This window comes from Pongo abelii, chromosome 1 (assembly GCF_028885655.2).
Source record: "Pongo abelii isolate AG06213 chromosome 1, NHGRI_mPonAbe1-v2.0_pri, whole genome shotgun sequence".
Taxonomy (NCBI): domain Eukaryota; kingdom Metazoa; phylum Chordata; class Mammalia; order Primates; family Hominidae; genus Pongo; species Pongo abelii.
Window position 1 is genome coordinate 147,130,178 of NC_071985.2, and position 13,223 is coordinate 147,143,400.

At 37.0% G+C, this 13,223-nt stretch overlaps 1 protein-coding gene across 2 annotated transcripts in view; it reads left to right on the forward strand.

Annotated features, from left to right (window-relative positions):
- The window catches only part of COL24A1 (collagen type XXIV alpha 1 chain), a 421,841-nt gene that overhangs the window by 327,215 nt on the left and 81,403 nt on the right, over positions 1-13,223 (forward strand). For both annotated transcript variants that reach the window (XM_002810653.5, XM_063718582.1), the window contains 3 exons: positions 1,108-1,161; positions 7,700-7,753; positions 7,849-7,902. In XM_002810653.5, coding sequence (XP_002810699.3) covers positions 1,108-1,161; positions 7,700-7,753; positions 7,849-7,902 — 162 coding nt within the window. The remainder of the gene's footprint in view (positions 1-1,107; positions 1,162-7,699; positions 7,754-7,848; positions 7,903-13,223) is intronic.

The window sequence follows — 13,223 nt, forward strand, 5'->3', positions numbered from 1 at the left end:
TAAAAATTTCACAATAGACTTTTATTCTGAGACTGTGTCTCCCTCTGTTGCCCAGGCTGGAGTGCTGACTCACTGCAGCCTCAAACACCTGGGCTAAGTGATCCTCCCACCTCCCAAGTAGCTGGGAATGCAGGCTCGTGCCACCAGGGCCAGCTAATTTTTATTTATTATTTTTTAATTTTTTTTTAGAGACAGGGTCTCACTCTGTTGCCTAGGCTGGTCTCAAACCCTTGAGCTCAAGCGATCCTCCTATCTCAGCCTCCCAAAGTGCTGGGATTACAGGCATGAGCTATCACACCCAGCCAACAGTAGACTTTCTCATGAAGAATGGTAAAGTAGGATTTACTATTTAAATCCCTTTTAAAAGATCACTTAAATATAATCTTTTGTAATTAATGGAATTATGTACTGAACTGTCCTGCTTAAATCTTTTTCAATCATTTTAACATTTAGTAAAAAAGTAAGTTATTTAGGCATCATTTATAACATACTGTACTAATTGAAACATTTTGTTGTTTTGTTGTTGCTGTTGCTGTTGTTGTTGTTTGAGACAGGGTCTCACTCTGTTGCCCAGGCTGGAGAGCAGTGGTGCAAACATGACTCATTGCAGCCTCGACCTCCTGGGCTCAAGTGTTCCCCCTGCTTCAGCTCCCGAGTAGCTGGGACTATAGTCACATACCACCATGCCTGGCTAATTTTTAAATTATTTGTAGAGACAGGGTCTCACTTTATTGCCCAGGCTGGTCTCGAACTCCTGGGCTCAAGGGATCCTCCTGCCTCAGCCTCCCAAAGTGCTGGGACTACAGGTGTGAGCCACCACACTTGGTGAAAATATTCATATTTTTAATTGGGCTGCATTTTTCAATATTTTTCCTAGTAGAATCATTATGAGATTCTCTTTATATAATTCACTGGTTGGTGTATTTTGATGTTGTTCTTGGTATCATTGAAATTCAATATTTTGAAATTATTTAACGGAACTAAACAAATAATATATTTGGTTTTATATTTTTGACAAAAGAATAAACCACACTAATCTTATCACCTGCATTCGCATATAGTTTGATCCAGCTGTAAAACTGATTGTTTTGTGTGTGGTCTCTGTAGGGTCCAGTGGGGGAACAAGGAGAGAGAGGAGAGCCTGGAGCAGAGGGATATAAGGTAATTGCAAGTTATACCCCTTACTTCTGAATTTAAATATGGTTCTCTGTGTTTCTATTCCATTTCGAGTGAAAATAAGCATTATTGAGATAATTAGTAATGTCTTATGTTTTTAATCCTAGAAGAAACGTCTTTCTACTTTCTGTTCCTCCTTCTTAGAATCATCTTTGCCTTTTCTTCTGCTTTTTCTCATCATTCAGATCTCAACTGAAATGTTACCTCCTGAGAGGCCTTCTCTAACTGCCCTATCTAAAATAGATCTAGAACGATCACCCTGGACCATAATACTTGATTTCCTTCATGACATTTTATGCTATATTATTTTGTCTCCTTTTAAATATATTTGTTTCTTTGTTTATTGTTTGTCTTCCCCCACCAAAATGTAGGATCCATGAGAATAAAATTTTGTCTCTCATTTTCATCATTATACCCCCAATTTCTAGAACACAAAGTTCCTGGTATATAGTAGGAATTCAATAAAGAGGTGTCAAGTAGGTGGCTAAATACCTTTATATTCTCAAGGCTTAAGTCAATTCTTATCCTCTTCCATTCCTGAGAGGCATATTATATGACCAACTTAGCTAAAATTAGACTGTGCATAGAACGTATTCAGTGTCATTTTTTAGAATCACATTTGTTTTGAGGATGTTCTGTATTCCTGCCTTATATCTCTTCCCTCTCTATTTACATTGTCAATTGCTTTACAGAGTTAGAAGTTGTCTCCTAACTGTCTCCCTATAGTTCCTGTCTTATTCCTTTGCTCATAGCATTCTCTATTTGCCTATAATATTATGTAATCTTTGCTTACATAAATCCTTGATAATTTCACTCAAATTCCCTTTTCCCCTGACCCACTAACAGTAATCTTGCTCTCTCCTGTAGTCTTGTAATAATATTATTTATTTAAGTCATTCAACACAAACATTTTACCATCTTCTGTTGCTATTCTTTTTTTGCTAATTTTGCTAATTATTTTTAATGTGTAGGTGTCTTAGCTCCCCACTTTGCATATGTCTTCTTTCTTTCTTGTACAATGTCTAGTTCTAATCCCTGTACATAATAAGCTTTTAATAATGAGTTGATGGGTTAATTAAGCTGATACATCTCTGTCAAGATGAAATTTCTGTGGTCATGTCTGAAATGCAGATTTATATTACCCAAACTAAATGGACAAGATGATAGATAGATAACTATCATTAATAAGTTGATTTTTCTCAAGCCAGAGGAATCTGAAAAATTAACTTTCACTCCCTAAAATTCTCTTTGAAGCAGATGTTGAGAATAGTTCTAAATGTTTGTGAAATTGTTGCGATTACCATTTTTTTCTGTTTTCAACGAAACATTTTTAGCAGGTTATATGTGTTCTGTTTCCAATTTACATAACATTTGTATCTACAAGTGTTTCCTAATCCAAAGAATTGAGTGGATTTATCTGAAATTTACTTTTCTCTGAGTTGAGAAGCCAACCCAACTGCTTCCAGCATAATTTGAGAAGCCTCTTAAAGTTCCTCAGCTTTTTCTGTGCATGACTTCTTCACACAGTCTCGGGAAAACCAGGCTCTTGCAATATCCCATTTTGGCCTCTACCAACTACAGAATATTCAGTAGCTAAATCAGTATATTTACCAGCAAATGAGCAGTTAACTATTCGCTTGAAAGGGGACAAGAATTTCCTCACTTGGCTAGCCAAAGAAAAGCCCTGTCGGCGTTTTCTGGACAATCAGTCATTCACTTTTCCCTAGGTTCACTGTCTAATCTACTTCTCCTTCCCCTTCCTTGTATACCCCTGATTAAGTTTTCAACTGTAGATGTTGTATAAACTAGTTTGATCCATGTCTTCCTTTCTGTCTTATTTCTTCCTAAGTCCTTAGGCTTTAGGGATCATTTTATTTATTGATGATTCTATGCTAAACAGTTAGCCATCTTGTGCCAGACAACCATGCTACTTTTATTGCTTAGCTCAGAATCATGAAATACCCACCTTTCTCCCTTGCCAGGTTTTCTCCTAGCACAAGTTTGATTTGTACAGAGGAACCATGCTTTATTTAGAATTAGGTTATCTTATTATAGCTTCAGGTGATATTTTTAAATGTTTGCTTTTCTATACGGATATTGTATATGCTATGATTTCACTCTGCTAAACTGATGGTTAGCATTATCACCAAGCTTCTTTATTAGGATAAAACACATGTAACATAAAATTTACCATTTTAACCATTTTAAACTTTACATTTCAGTGACATTAAGTACATTCACATTGTTGTGGGCAAGGGAGGAAAAATATCTTTTCTTCTACCCTTCTGAATTCTTGGCTGGGGACCCTGTAACAAAAGGCAGATTAACAAGAGAAAAGCATACAGATTAATTTCATATAAGTTATACATAACACGGGAGCCTTCATAAAGAAATAAAGCTCCAAAGAAACAGTTTAACCTGAAAGCTTTTATGCTAGGTTTGATGAGGAAGTCTTAGAAGAATGTGATAGGCCAAAGTTATGGGTTAAGATTAATAAACTGGGGAAAACTTAACAAGGACTGTTCATTCAGATTATTCTCTGTGTCCCTTCGTTTTTGGAGATAAGGATGCTCCTTTCCTCCAGGTATAGGGAGGGCACCTCTCACATGTGTCTTATGACCTGCATCAAAGGAAGGTAAGAAAGTCCTTTCTGCACATGCCATTCCTCAGATTGCTTCAGCTTAAAATATTCAATATTCTGAGATGCCATATTTTGGGGTAGTGTGTCTTGAACACCATCATGTGCAACCATCACCATTGTCTAGTTCCAAACATTTTCAACACTTCCAAAAGGAAGCCCCATACCCATTAGGCAGTCACTCCCTGTTCCCCCAAGCCCCTGGAAACCATTTTCCTTTTTGTCTCTGGATTTGTATATTCTGGATATTTCATATAAATAGAATTATACAACATATAGCCTTTTGTGTCTGGCTTCTTTCACTTAGCACAATGTTTTAAAAGTTCATCCATCTTATAAAATATATCAATATTTTATTGTCTTTATGACTGAATAATCACCTGGCTTTTAAAAAACATGTTTATAGTCACAAACATCTTTGACCAAAGTCAGGGGTCCTGCTCATTATTATTAACCAATACTTAGTTGTACTGACACACTTTATGTGTTACGTATTATAATACTTCTAAAAACTGTGTCTCTGGGCCGGGTGCGGTGGCTCACACCTGTAACCCCAGCACTTTGGGAGGCCAAGGTGGGCAATTCACGAGGTCAGGAGATTGAGACCATCCTGCCCAACGTGGTGAAACCCCATCTCTACTAAAATACAAAAAATTATCTGGGTGTGGTGGCACATGCCTGTAGTCCCAGCTACTCGGGAAGCTTAGGCAGGAGAATCACTTGAACCCGGGAGGCAGAGGCAGAGGTTGCAGTGAGCCAAGATCGCACCACTGCACTCCTGGCAACAGAGCAAGACTCCATCCAAAAAAAAGAAAAAAATGTGTCTCTGGTCATTAAGCTTGTATTTGAGTGTCTGCCATGGGCCAGCAGAAGAGCTAGGGGCCATGGATATTACACTGGACATCCCAGGCACAATCTCTGCCCCCATGGACATCATATATATAAAAAACATGGAGAGTAAGAACACTTAATCAGTATAAAAATAGACATAGTGAATTTTAGCTATAAAATATGTACAGCTATTTCATGTTATTTCATAAAAGGAAAAACAATTATAGCTGTCATCCTGCAAACTAAAACTATACATCACATAGATCAAGATAAATTTATTTGACGCTTGAGAGCCAGAGGACATGGAGGGAATAAACGTATTATCCTGGCAGCAGCCACTTTTTAAAGGTATAAATGGAAACACTTTATTTAAAGGTATATATGGAAACATAAATAGCCAAGATTAACTCAAACTAAACTTTGGAGAGATGAAGTCCCAGAAATACTTTGACTAAATTATGTTGCTTCTCGAAGTTCTTTTTGCCGTGGGCGGGGGGGAGTTGGCAATGGTCATAGAATTTTTACATGCAGTGAAATAACTAAATCCCAACTTGGCCTTCACTCCTTAGCATCAGACATACATATCTAAATAGCTATTGGACATCATCACAGGCACCTCGAACTCAGTAAGTGCCAAACCATAGTACCTCATCCTTTCCAAATTTGATCTGATCTTCCTCTTGTTATGTCCTCAATTCAGTGAATAGTATCACCAGCCATTCAGATGTCTAAGCCAGTAGATGAATCCTCTCTCTCTCTCCCTCTGTCTCTCTCTCTCCCCCCGTCTCTTTCTCTTTCTTTCTCCCTCTCTCTGTCTGTCTCTCTCTCAATCTCTCTCTTGCACTCACTCACTCTATCTCTATGAATCTCTTTTTCTTCCCCATACCCCTACTCATCTCTCACAGTCAGCCACTTCTTTTGATTCTTAAATGTTTCTGGAATCTAGCTACTTTGTCCTACTTTAGTTCAGGCTCTCATCATTTTTTGCCAAAATTATTTCAATAGCTTCCCAACTAGACTCCCTGTCTCCAGTCATAGCCCTCTCAGATCCATTTTCTACCTAACATGTCTGTCAGATGCATCCCTTTATTTCCCATGCTATTGCCTCTGCCAGAATGTCCTCACTTTACTTCCTGGAACACTCATTCTTCAAGACTGAACTTATCACTTCCCTTATAAAATCTTCTGTAAGTTCCTTTGGCCATTCAACTCATCCCACCACTAATATTATCTGACAAATTCCATCACTTTCCATAACCTCTCCTGCATAATTTTGTAATAACATTTTCTATGGCACATTTAATTTTTACCATTACAGAAAAATGGTCATAGTCAATTTTTGGAGTGATAGACCAAAGTAATTGTAACAAAACTCTTAGAATGCAGGTTTGTCTTGGTGAGATTTACATTCATACTTCACAAAGCCAGGAGAGGCAGTTGGCTATTCTATGATCACTCTGAAAATATTTCTGTAGAACTACATACGGGGATGGTGGAAAAGCCATAATTTGGCATGATAGTTTGGAGTTTTGCAGTTTGCTCATATTCTCACTCTTGCTTTACCTCCAGCTTTTCACCAGCCACTTCTTTCCTGAATCCTGTTTGATAAGTGACCTTCAAGTAGTCATATTTACTTGTACCACACTCCATCTTGATTGACCAGATTCTGTTAATTGCTGGCTCTGCTCATGTTTTGCTAAGGGTCATGTGTGATCATGATTTTTCCATTAGTGTGGCCATGGGCTATACAGAAGCTCTCCAGACTAGCCTTTCTCTCTTGCCGCTGTTCACTTCCTTAAACAGGTTTCATTTTCTTTATCAGGAAGTTGAAACTTAAACCATAAACATTTGCCTCAGAATACAAACAAAGAAGCCTTCAACTGACTTTTCTGTAAGAATAAATATTGTTAGCCTATGTATGCAATCTCATCTTCTAGCCCAGGAGATGGGACTGATAACTCTTTCCTAAGGCATTCTTTCTGTAATGTATAGAAAATAGGAAGAAAGAAATCTGATTGAGTAGGAAAAGGGATAAAAGAGATTACACGCAGAATTCTTCCTGCATAACTCTCATCTGACACGCTTCTGGGTTGTTGCTAGTTTCTATTTACACACTTGAAAAGGGAAATGTGGTAGGTCAGCATTCCTTCTTAGGAGAACTAAGGTGATGACAGATTGCCAAATGTCAGAGTCATGTGGTGTTTCTTGGTATTATAGTAATACCTCCCAGTAACTGCTCCCAGTCTTCAGCCCAGTAAACCTACCATCCAAATAGTTGTGAACTTAGTTTGTAAAAATGGAGACCATAGTACACTTTCAGAGGAGGAAGAGATTGAAAAAGAAATGTATTCTCAAACTCTGTTCCTTTAGTTATTGACTATATTAGTTTCCCGAGGCTGCTATAACAAATTACCACAAAATGGGTGGCTTACAACAATAGATATGTAATTTTCTCAGTTCTAGAGACCAGAAATCCAAAATCAAGGGATCAACAGGGCCACGCTCCCTCTAGAGGCTCTAGGGCCACACTCTTGCCTCCTCCAGTTTCTGGTGGCTGTCAGCATTCCTATGACTGCATCTCTCCAATCTCTGCCTCTGTCTTCACCTGGCCTTCTCCTCTATTGTCTGTGTCAGTCTACCTCTGTGTCACTTATGCTCTTTAGTGGATTTAGGGCCCACATGGATAATCCAGGATAATCTTATCTTGAGATCCTTAACTTAGTGACATCTGCAAAGACCCTTTTTCCAAACAAGATCACATTCACGGGTTCTGGGGATTAGGACATAGACAAACATTTGGGAAGCCACCATTCAACCTGCTACATTAACTCACATTAAAAAAAAAAAAAAAAGAAAGAAAACCCTAACTTGTTTTCAGTCACCATAATATCCAACAGCTATTATGTTCTTTTCTATTTCCAAGAAGTATCATAATCTCTACGACATTTAAGTTGAGCTTTGCAACACTTTGCTACCATTTTAAGTGATAGTATCCTATTCTCTTAAGTCACATGTCTCCACTTACTCTAATAATGTAATCTTTTCTATTTCTAGGGCCATGTGGGTGTACCAGGACTAAGAGGTGCCACTGGACAACAAGGACCCCCAGTATGTTTTGAAAGCATTATTTCTAAAAATTAACATTAATGTAACTTATTTGGTCTCTGCTTCATATGTGATTTTTATTTTGGTTTCTACTAAAGGGCGAACCAGGTGACCAGGGTGAACAAGGACTAAAAGGAGAGAGAGGATCTGAAGTAAGTTGAAATTATTTAAGACAATTTGAGATTTATTTTAAGCAATTTTAGAAAGCAGGAGCACAAGGAGTTACTATTTATTGTAATTCAAATTATCATTTATCACTGTAGAATATGGATCACTATGGGCCTCTAAATAGGGTGTGTTTTTCAATAATTGTGCTAATACAAAATTATTGATTGAGTCATTTGTTTTGACTATTATCCAAATTTTTCTTTTCCAGAAGCCTATTCTAGCTTTGTGAAAATTGCCTCAGTTGTCTCAAATTAATAGTATGTTCTTGAGGTTTCAAACAGAAATACCAACAAACCTTAAAACTAGTATTATAAGGTAAAAAAACATATCAGTCAAACCTATATAATTGTTGTAGAAAGCATTAAAGAAAAAATTATTAAATGATAATTGTTAAAGCATGGTAGGGAAGACTTTGTTCATGACTATTACAATAGGTATAGCGACCACTGCAATGGGATTTTGCAATGGGGAAGAGAGATTGGACTCAACACCAAATACAGCATGGGCAAGTAGGAATTTATAACAAAGGAGCAGATTGAGTATGAGTGAATGGAAAATTACTTAAGAGGAAACACCAGGGGCCAGGGGAATTTTGGTTAAACTGACCTAACAAGAATTTTGCTGAAGACAGGCCAAGGTGATCAGACATCAACTGTGGGATAATCAGACATCAACTGGGGGATGGTAGAGGATGAGGAACCCAGTTAGATATCAAATATCAAGGGTGATCAGATATCAAGGGTGAAGGTTCTTGCTAAACCGACTTGGCAGGGTTCATTGCTAAAACTGGATTTTACAAGGAAGTACACAGAGGGCCTAGAAGGTTCAGGAGCCTGACTAAAGTTCGACCAAGCAAAGAATCATTGTCATAGGATAAGAGAGGAAAAAGTAGTTTGACTATGTGACACAGGCTCATAATTGGTTTGAAAGTTGTTTTTTCATAAGGCAAACCAAATATTTATCAAGCAAACTAAAAATCTGTTGGTTTACTGAATTTAGTCTTCTCTTTCCATGTGGCCAGATAGACACTGCCTCAACCTTAAATAGCAAGCAGCTTTGTCATTTGCACCTTCAATTCATTGCTGCCCTGTTTTTCAGGCATTCTGACTTCACATGCTATTGATTTCAAATTAAATTCTTAAGAAAATGCACTACACTGCTAATAATAAATAAGATGAGAATGGATAAAAAGTAATGAATTTGAGATTGTGTTTCTCCTGATTTGTTAAGCAGCCTTCACCCATATTTGTGTTTTCCACTTATGGGAGTAAGTAATAAAATGGGATTGAATCAGATATGTTAATAGGCATTCACTTACCTAGAACCCATTTTGTATAGTCTTGGCATCTATTCAGTAACTTTCTGTTAGGTTCCCCAATAAATAATATTAATAAATAAAAATATCATATCAAAGATAAGCCTAAACAAGAAAAAAAGCAGAGAAAGAAGATAGTTAAGTCATTCACTTAGAATTTTTAATACTCAAATTGGAAAAAGTCATAGAAAACATTGGGAACCTAGAATATTGCTACTGCTGTCATGCTACTTCCTTATATTTGCAATAAGTGCCTGAGAATGCAAGTTCTGTCCAACATTTGATCCTAAAATGTCTACTTTTTTACAATTAATACTTTCATATTTACAGGCTTTCTTTTTCCATCTTGAGAAATCTCAGGAGTAAGACATTTTCTGATGCTTATTAGTATATGTTAAAATTAGGCTAACGAATATCAAATACTTTTACTAGTCAACTGCCTCTCTAGCCTACATGGTCAACAATCCCTGCGTGTTGGAGCTAAAAGGTGCTAAGAAGCCATAGTTTAAATTCTGTATAATCCAGGCAAGCTAGTTCTTCCCTGCTTTGGGTAATGCTGGCATACAACCCAAGGGCACATTAAAAAGCCTCTTAGAATTTAAAATAGTATTAATTGCTACAAGAATAATGACTGACTGTGTATTATTCACTACGGACAACTTCAGTGGCCAGATGGGTCCTGTCCAATTGCTGTCATCTTGTTTTTGCAAAGCTTTAAATTTATTTTTTAGATTTGGAAATGGCCCTTTAAAATTATCTGGATAACCCTCTCAATTTTCAGATGAAGAAATTAAAATCCCAGAGAGATTATGAGTTACCTAAAATCACAGAACTAATTTGCAACAGAAACAACACTAGAAACTTTATTTCCTAGCTCCTGTTATTATGAAGAAGCCTATTACTTGTAATCTTTTAAAAATTAAGTAAAATATGATTAATTTAACCTAACCAACCAATTCATTCATTGGGCATAAGACTGTGGGCAGCTATAAAGAAAAATTTAGAGGAAGTCAAAACCAATTACAGAACCAACATTTTTTAAAAGACTTTTGTAATGCAAATGTGAGTGAACTGTCCTATAATGACTCTCAAAGACCAAGACTCAAGCCAAAATCTTTGTTCTCCCAAAACAAAATTCCAGATTTCAATGAATTGAAATTTCTTGGTGAAAAAAGAAAGAATAATTTTTGCTTAACTCTCTAAATCTATTTTTGCTTTATAAAGCTGCCTTCTTAAAGAGTGTTAGAACTAGTGAAGTATCTAGATAACTGTCCTTCAGCCTCATTTAAACAAGCAAACAAAAAACAAGAGTTTGTATTAACGTTGCATATTAAAAAATATTTCCCTTATCAAAAGAATTAGACTGCTTTCTCTAGTAGTCTGTGAACCAGCACAGTCCCAATGAACAGAAGCCTTTTAAAATGGATCTGATTTCAAATGGGCCACTATACATATTTTTCAGTGCTGGCCAGGCAAAAAGAAAGCACAATTTTATATGTACTGTAAATCTAATCCATTGACTGCCTTTAACCCCATTCACTCAAATATCCTACATTTGATTTAGAGTTTTCCCCACTCACTCTCTTCTCAAATTTGGAGTTACAGATGGTAGGGAAGGCAGGTGGAAAATAAGTTTAGTCTTCAGTCATCATCTGTTCACACTAGTGTCCCCTGAAATGCACATCGTCCCTTTTGGCCCACAGTTGCTATCGTCTCACCATATTGGCATCTACCTTGGCCCTCCTGCCAGAAGTACTTTGACCTATGCTGACATGTGCAGCTATTTGCTCATCTCAGGTACAAGACCTCCTCAGGCCTCTCAGGGCCATCTTCTTCTGTTCTTGGTCACATATAAATAACATTCTCTGCTCCCCACACCATACAGGGTACTTGGAGAACTCAGAAAGACATTCTTAATCCCACTGTCCTAGACATCTCATGCAGAGATTTTTACTCTATATACTTTATGTGGACTTCTCAATGAGGACTTTAGTCTCCCTAGGCATCATCTTTGTGCCCAGATCCCCAAACTTATCTGGGAGCATTAGTGTTTCTATCCACCCTAAGAAAGACTCAAGGGCAGGCCAGGCATGGTGGCTCATGCCTGTAATTCCAGCACTTTGGGAGGCCGAGGCAGGCAGATCACCTGAGGTCAGGAGTTCAAGACCAGCCTGGCCACCATGGTGAAACCCCGTCTCTACTAAAAATACAAAGATTAGCTGGGTGTGGTGGTGCATGCCTGTGATCCCAGCTACTTGGGAGGCTGAGGCAGGAGAATCACTTGAATCTGGCAGGTGGAGGTTGCCGTGAGCCTAGATCATGACACTGTACTCCAACCTGGGTGACAGAGTGAGACTCTGTCTCAAAAAAAAAAAAGGAAAGGGAAAGACTCAAGGGTGGGATGAGGGGCAAGGGGCTCTTTTCAGAGATTGCTGTCAGTGTCTAACAGTCCTGCTTCTCTTTTTCTTCTTCTTTTCCCTTTCCCCAACTTGAGGATCTTTATCCCCTTTCATGGGAAAAACTCTTTGTTACATTATTATTATTATTTTAAATCTGTTCTTTATAGCATAAATTTTATGACTTGAGTCCTTTATAACAAACCTTGGTTTTTAACTCAAAGATAGACTTTTAATATTTAAGAGTCAGGCTTTTGTGTTTAAAAAACGTGATTTTGAAACTGAAAACATATTTTTTTCAAACTGTTACCCCCACCATGAGTTTCATTGGACTATTCTGAAATTCAAAAGCCAAGGAAAAGTCTATTTTAAAAAAATTGAAAGTATAGAACAGGTATATCTCATTGCATAAAAAGAAATACTGTAAAGGAAAAAACACACTGATTAACATAATTGCATATTATGATTCATATGCTATTTAATAAGTATTATTCAAGATGACTGAAATCACAACTTTTTTCCACTATTTAAAATAGTCTTTGTTTATTTTGCTTTTTTATTGTGTTAGGAAAAACATATTTTACTTATAGGGATCATATGCTCTAGAAATGTGTATACTTTAATTAAACCCAGGTCACCAACTATCCCATTTTCTGGTTTCCTCATCTTTAGAAACATTTTGCATTAGTGACTTCTAAGACAAGTACAATAGTTTTCAAAGTTGGAAGTACAACCCATGATCCTTATATCTCCCCATTATCAAATCCTGCAAAAGTTGGATTTTTATCTCTTAGAGAAGATGCTCTTTTTCTCTGTGACAACATATACTACTTCTTCATAAAATGTTTAAGCTGGTTGTCAAAAAAAGTAACATCTTTTGAAGTTGTTTCTTTGTTATTGTTAAACTGAATCTTTAGCACAATTTGTCTTCAAAATTGAATGACTTAACATCCCATTTTAGTGGGATTATCCTGTTTGTGAGAACTTCTGATGATTTCTGAGAAATGTGTCTGGTAATGACATGATTCCTTTTCTTATTTGTGAACCAAGTCACTCTTTTCCACATTTTCTTATTTAAATACTTTTAGAATGTCATCAGAACAATGGCATGATTTGCAAGAGCAAAGTTCCTAACTATCCTGGCAGACCCATTACTGCTGAATCAATTATGATTTAAAATATCTCACACATGGAAAAACAAACAGTTCCGTGGGAAATAAATATCTTTTCCTTGAATCACAAGTATGCTTTTCTCTGTTCTTCCAGAGAAGCACATTTTAGGCTATCAGTTCATGTTCCTCTTACCACACTGTAAGTGCCTTGCAAGGAGGAACTTTGCCTTTGCCTTCCAAGCGCATGACGGAGTCCCTGATACATGATACTCAATAAATGTTTACTGAATTAAGTAAATATGTAGCATTTTCAAAAGGAGATCAAGGCCCTTCCTGAAAGTAGCGACATTTATTAAATAACCTATTCAGGTCCCTTTTAGAAGTACAATTTAAATTCTTAAATCATATAATTGACAGCTACAAGGAAATTACTAGATGATCTTGTCAAAGTTTCTCATTTTCAGATGAAGAAACTGACTCCC